The sequence below is a fragment of the Notothenia coriiceps genome, unplaced genomic scaffold (assembly GCF_000735185.1).
Source record: "Notothenia coriiceps isolate Sejong01 unplaced genomic scaffold, NC01 NC01_scaffold00001919, whole genome shotgun sequence".
In the NCBI taxonomy this organism is placed as follows: Eukaryota; Metazoa; Chordata; class Actinopteri; order Perciformes; family Nototheniidae; genus Notothenia; species Notothenia coriiceps.
The window spans coordinates 91,846-98,353 of record NW_011334620.1 but is presented as its reverse complement, the minus strand read 5'-3'; the positions used below and the strand labels follow the sequence as shown (position 1 = coordinate 98,353).

At 42.9% G+C, this 6,508-nt stretch overlaps 1 protein-coding gene across 1 annotated transcript in view; it reads right to left on the bottom strand.

Annotated features, from left to right (window-relative positions):
* Positions 1-6,109, bottom strand: part of LOC104964458 (ubiquitin thioesterase ZRANB1-like) — a 10,367-nt gene extending 4,258 nt beyond the window's left edge. Inside the window, exons 1-7 of the mRNA XM_010793258.1 lie at positions 5,885-6,109; positions 4,670-4,823; positions 3,770-3,841; positions 2,087-2,285; positions 1,264-1,384; positions 729-858; positions 572-629 (exon numbers count right to left, since the gene is read on the bottom strand). Coding sequence (XP_010791560.1) covers positions 572-629; positions 729-858; positions 1,264-1,384; positions 2,087-2,285; positions 3,770-3,841; positions 4,670-4,823; positions 5,885-6,109 — 959 coding nt within the window. The remainder of the gene's footprint in view (positions 1-571; positions 630-728; positions 859-1,263; positions 1,385-2,086; positions 2,286-3,769; positions 3,842-4,669; positions 4,824-5,884) is intronic.
* Between the last annotated feature and the right edge of the window lie 399 nt (positions 6,110-6,508).

Sequence of the window (6,508 nt, the reverse complement as noted above, 5' to 3'; positions counted from 1 at the left end):
CTTCAAGTAAATAATTACAATAGTTTTTCCACCACTCCCTATAAATAGGCATGCGTGTTCTGTTGTTTATGTTATTCTGAGTCACACAGCCCCAAATACTTCCTTAAGGAAAGCAACAGCCTGAAACATGTTGTAAATAGCGGTTACTGACAGTGCAGAGGGGCAGTTAGGTTACTGACAGTGCAGAGGGGCAGTTAGGTTACTGACAGTGCAGAGGGGCAGTTAGGTTACTGACAGTGCAGAGGGGCAGTTAGGTTACTGACAGTGCAGAGGGGCAGTTAGGTTACTGACAGTGCAGAGGGGCAGTTAGGTTACTGACAGTCCAGAGGGGCAGTTAGGTTACTGACAGTGCAGAGGGGCAGTTAGGTTACTGACAGTCCAGAGGGGCAGTTAGGTTACTGACAGTGCAGAGGGGCAGTTAGGTTACTGACAGTGCAGAGGGGCAGTTAGGTTACTGACAGTGCAGAGGGGCAGTTAGGTTACTGACAGTGCAGAGGGGCAGTTAGGTCACTGACAGTGCAGAGGGGCAGTTAGGTTACTGACAGTGCAGAGGGGCAGTTAGGTTACTGACAGTGCAGAGGGGCAGTTATGTCTGCTATGTAAGCTATGCAGACACATGTAGGCTGGAGCTGTTTCACAGAAGAAGTGTAGTCCTTATACGGCCACTGGCATGGAGCTGCACTCCACATTCAAATATTATTTGTCATGACAGTGAAAGATCTCCTCACCTTGAAAACGGGTGTACCCAAGCGTCTCTCCACGGAAACTTTTGTAATACTTCACTCCATAGACGATAATAGGCCTACGAAGTATGTGTGCAAGAACAAAAATGTGGGTCTGCTCCAAGCTGGATCCAGGCTGCAAAGACAGTACGACACAAAGGGGAACATGTAGTTAAAAAGCCGGGGGGCTTTTTTAACCTACAAGGCATGGAGTCATGAATACTGTACATTCCCTCTGCCAAGTTACCGCAGCAAGTGTTTAAAACATGAACAAACTCACAATTACTGCGCTTTCACACCCAGATATAATAACAACCCGCCCAAAATACTTAGTCAGTGAGGTCACACAGAGCGGTGAGAGGCAGAGAAGTGCTGATGACAGACAGGATGCACTTTCACAGGGCAGGACAGATTAAGTATACCGCGGTAAGAGCAATAAAGCTTCTTGCATAATTCATACATCATTAGTGTGTCACATTTGAAGCACATCAAGCTCCTGTCCTCCATATGAATGTGCGCGTTAGCTTTCATGTGCATGTACCTGACTAGCCAGGGAAAGGATGAAGGCCCAGTCCTCCTGCCACTGTTCCTCCCGAAGGGAAAAGTGCAGGCCGAAACTCTGGGAATACCACGACTCCCACTCCTTCCAGCGCGTGTAAAACCTGCAACACACACACACACACACACACACACACACACACACACACACACACACACACACACACACACACACACACACACACACACACACACACACACACACACACACGTAAGAGAGCATTAATCTCCTCTAAAATGTGACTGGTTGAAATCCCCAGTCAAAGCCTCTCAGTTCTAGATCAAAGTCGCAGATCTCTGCATGCATCCAGATTTTGGATTCTTGGACTACATCCCGACCTCTAAACCACAATTTCCAACATGGTCGTGCAAGGCCAAAGAAAGCAAAACATAACTTGAGACCACTGAAGGTTACATTCCAGCTGTTTCTTTGTGCTTGACCAAAATACTCAAACTTAACCTGTAAAATGTTTAACCTTACGTAACAGTCTAAGCTAAATGTTTAAAGAACAAGGTTAAACATGGCTGACACACGCATGTTTTGCTAAAACTGCAATGGTCTAGAATTGTATTAAAAAAACACCTATTGTTCAGTCTGCAGTAAATGTATACAGAAATGCAGCATATATACCTTTGTCCCAAATAAAGACGTTTGCTAATTAAAAACACTTTCTACCTTTGGTGCATTGTGTCATTCAGTCTCCTAAACATGCCTGAGACTAGATGCAGGTCAGCACGCCATGCTGCTCACAGGTTGAGTCTTAAAGGACTATAAACACTCAGTATCTGTGCTCCCGGGGTCTCACCAGTGGGAGCAGTCGTGCAGGCTGTCGTGGAGGGTCTTGCGGAGCACTGAGTCTTTGTCGTAGATGCCCCATGTGGCCTGCAGCACTGAGTCCAGCAGACAGTCCCCGGCCGTGCGGTTCCACAGGGCGTACAGCCGGCTGTCCAACCTGGTGGCCAGCTCCAGGGACCAGTTGATGATGGGAGACTCCTCTTCAAGCTCTGCACAAGGACGAAGCAGGGGTTAGAGACCGTTTGTCTTTGCAACAACTCAGTGGTATTAACAGTTTTTCACCTCAAAGGGAATACATATTTTGTAATTACCCTGAGAGATAGTTCTTCCATACAATAATGAAATGGGACTTTTTTTCTTCATTTATTTGTTATTTGATTTTGTAATGTTATACTATCTTTAAGGTTTTGTTATTTATTTAGATTTTTAGGCTTGCAAAGATGTGATGTTTTTGTGTGTATTACGATTCATCGGTTTCTTTTTGTGTGTATCAGTGTCACTTTGGTGTTGCGTTTCTTTTGTGTGTTTTTGTTGACTTATATTTTAATAAGAAATGTGCAAAGGTTGTTTAAAGGTCATCGTTTTTTCCCCATGTTACAAGACATGTAATGGCATGTGAAAGGAATGTTGTTGTGAATGAAAACTCACACCTGTCAAAACAGATTGGACATGAGGATGTCCAAATAGCTCTACATGGACAGCACAAAACAGAGAGTCTGGAAACGTCCAAGTAGATACAAAGATACGTCTAACCCAGTGCCTCCAAATCAATGTGGCATTGTATTACTACACTACGCAGGACACACATCTTCTTACTAAACAAAATAATAAAAAAGAATAAAAAGAATAATAATAATAATAAATTTGTTTTATATAGCGCTTTTCCTGGTGCTCAAAGTGCTTATATATAAAAAGAATATATAAATATTGTTATAAGAATTCAGCATTTTCTTTTTTGAAAGTCTAATGTCTGTTCAATATCTTTCAAAAGCTCGTCACTAGGTCATCAGAAAAGGTTTGGAACATCCATTTATTATACGTGTGTAGCGCAATGTCACTAATTGGGGCAAGTTAGCACAGAGAAATTAAAAATGATGTTGGTTTTGTGTCATTCAAAGGGTAGTGCAAAGGGTAGTGTGGTTGAGATTAAGGAGTGTCTCATTGAGTCAAGGAGAAATAAGGGTTTCTGTATCTTTGGAAATATTTTGTAGTTCCAAAAATAAGGCCCAGGTGACTCATTTAACATGACACCCATATAAGCAAGAAGCTAAATAAAGAACAGCTTTGAATACAAAACGATGCCTTTTTGTTTATATTTGTACATGTGTGGGCTGAGGCTATATACAAATCATTAAATGGGGATCAGAGAAATTCCTAAAACCCAATTAGGCTGATTAAGGCAGAGGCAACGGCTCCACACGATAAGGACAGAGCGCCTGGGAGAGTGACAAGCAGGAAGGCAAAACGCTGTGCTGGCAAGAGGGAAGTTATATATCAGTGTCCGTATTAGGCAGCCTTCCCACTATAGCATACAGTTTGTGAGGGGGCTCCCAATGTTTGCCATTCCCCTCTATTGTAGTCATCTTGGATCGGGTTTCTCTCTCTCCAAGCAATTGCATCCATATGCAAGCACAGCGTGTGATTGGTGTAACTGCAACACAAAGTCAGGAAGTGGACAGAGTAAATATTTCACCTTTTTGTACGTCTCGGTCCAGCACCTCATCAAACAGCTTCTCCTGAACTGCTGGGGGCAAGTCTTCGATATCTGACACAACAAAAAGGAAAAAAGGGTATTATAAAGGAATGACACGGAGAGCACAGTCTGAGTTTTATTAATACTTTTTTTAACTAGCTATAATTCTTAACTGATATGATTTAAAGGCCAACTCGATTTTTTGTTTCTGGCATGGCTCATTTCACCTCAAGCCACCATGATTTGTTCTTTCCACAATGGCCACTGGCTTTCACTGCATGCTCGGTGCTCTTGTCAACACAGAGGCTTATTCTTCAGCTAAAATAAATGAATGCAGTGACTTTGTGGAACTGAACAGAATGGCTTTCTATAGTGGCCATACACCAAGGTCTGCATTGTCAACACATAAAAACAATCTTTAGCCTAACCACCAGCAACATACTAGAACATAAATAGCTATTCCACACAATGAAGCTCAACTGAAATAGCACTGAATGCATGACATTTTACACATTCATTGGCAAAATTGCTAAATATAGCTTTGTAATGAACAAGAAACATGCATTGTTGCGGTGATGGTATACTCAGTATGCAAGAACAATACTCAAACAGTGAGCCAGGCGTAGCCTCCATCTTCTACAGTTGGAATCAGACAGCCATAGGATTATGTCCAATCAGCATCCAAACAACTAGCAATTTCCTCAGCCACAAGTAAACAAAACAAGCATTCTGTCACACACTTGGCAAGCCAGAGGGGAGGGCTAAACTGGGTTTCTGTCAACCACAGAGTTTTCACAAAACCCAGAAACCATACTTTCGGGACAGCTGCTGGAATTCATGCTATGACAGTCATGCTTATTGTTTTAAGATAATTGCATATTATGTGTTTGTGGTGCTGACCTGCAGGCAGGGTGAAGGTCACCAAGTCAGTGAGAAAATAGCAGGTGAAGTCTCCCTTGCGTTGGTGAAGAGACGCTGCCACCTCTCTGCGGATCTGCTCCGTGAGCTCAGGACACACCATGGCAGGGATACACTTGGCTGCCTGTTGGGACACCTGCACAGAGGAGGGTAAAGGGGGAGGAGGATACTTTAAAAGAAAATACAAGACAGAGGTCTATAACTGGGTAGGAATCTAAGATGTCTTGGTGCTTAAATACAATTCTGCAATAAGGAAGCTTCCTGGAGATACCAATACAAGTAATAATAGTAATGAAAGTATTTGACTTTTGGCTTAAGCTAGTGATGGCTGCTGATAGCACATATAGCAAAAATAAATGTAAATTCCTTTTCCGGCACAGTTGACTCAGAGATCTAATTTCACTTGTACTAATCTAATCTCAGAATAGAAGTGTATATATATGTGTGGTGTTCGAACAGATTTGGAGCTCTTTCGGGGGCATGAACCAGCGGTTACTCACTGACCCCCTTAGAAAAAAGAACTGGGACAGACAGTGTGGGAGGAGAGGTGTGTTTACAGATAATCTGGGATCACAGTGGTGACGGTAAGCGAGCTGCAGCCAACCTCAGCACAAGCACACTGCAGACAAACACACACATACATCAGCCGTCTTGTTGCACAGACACACAAGGGAACCCAGATCAAAATACTCAACATAAAAATAATTAAAAACGTTGTAAATAAAAGGAACGGCTATCATACTCCCGCAGGCACAGAGAGAGGAACGTGTCTCCTTCCTCTCTACAGACCATTTGCCCTTGTCAGTCCTCCGGGCTGATCTCATTGGACGTTGAGATTAAGAAACTTCACAAGAAAAAGCTGCATCAACGCTGACCCAGAAACAAGCTCTGCTGCAATCATAACCCTGATTCAAGGGGGTAATTTCCACTGGAGACCATGGCTTTGAATTTATTTTTAAATAACAGGCGAAATGGGATTATAAAAAAACACATTTCCATGATGCAAAACTATTTCAATGTTGCATTTGTTGAACAGAATGATCCACATTGATCTATAATCTGCCTAGTATAGATATTAGATGGCAGAGTGTAGTTGTTGGTTGCCGTGTGTTTGGAAGGTTCCCCGTCCATCAGCTGATACCCCGGGGCAGGTGGTTCCTGAACTGGACTCACAATCTGTTGGTTGTCTGCACTGACCTCTGTGAGTAACACAGCCAGCATGTCCTGTCTCTGGAAGCGGATGGCTAGGTGAACCAACGTGAAGCCGTCATCAAATGCAGACGAGCGGTTTAATAGGCGCACCTCGTCTGATGATAGCTGCCGTGCGATGTCACCTCCCGATGACTTGTAGGCCTCCACAGCTGCCAGGTCGCCTTCCACAACACCTTTCGGACAAAGGGAGAGGGACACATTTATAAACATTTTTTGTAACACTTTTTTAATAAAATACATAGAACAAATCAAGCAGTTTGTGCATGTGACCCAAATCAACATCATTATTAATACATAAATCAAAAGATCTGAAAAGTGAAAATGTGTTTACTTCAAATGCATCATGCAGCCTTAAGGATTGTACTTGTTGACAACTGTGATACCTGTACTAAAATCACATCAGTGGATACAAAGATGACTCATCTTAAGAACAAGCGTGTGCAGAGGACATTCTGTACTCATCCATTAAGTATAACATTTTAGAGAGCAGAGTGTGCTTTATCTCTGTGGCAGCTGTAACAGCTTCGAGACTTCACTGACTTTGAAGTGAAGAGAAAAAGACAATAGGGGGCCGCATTGTAATCTGCCAGATATTTCCCCACCCCCCCC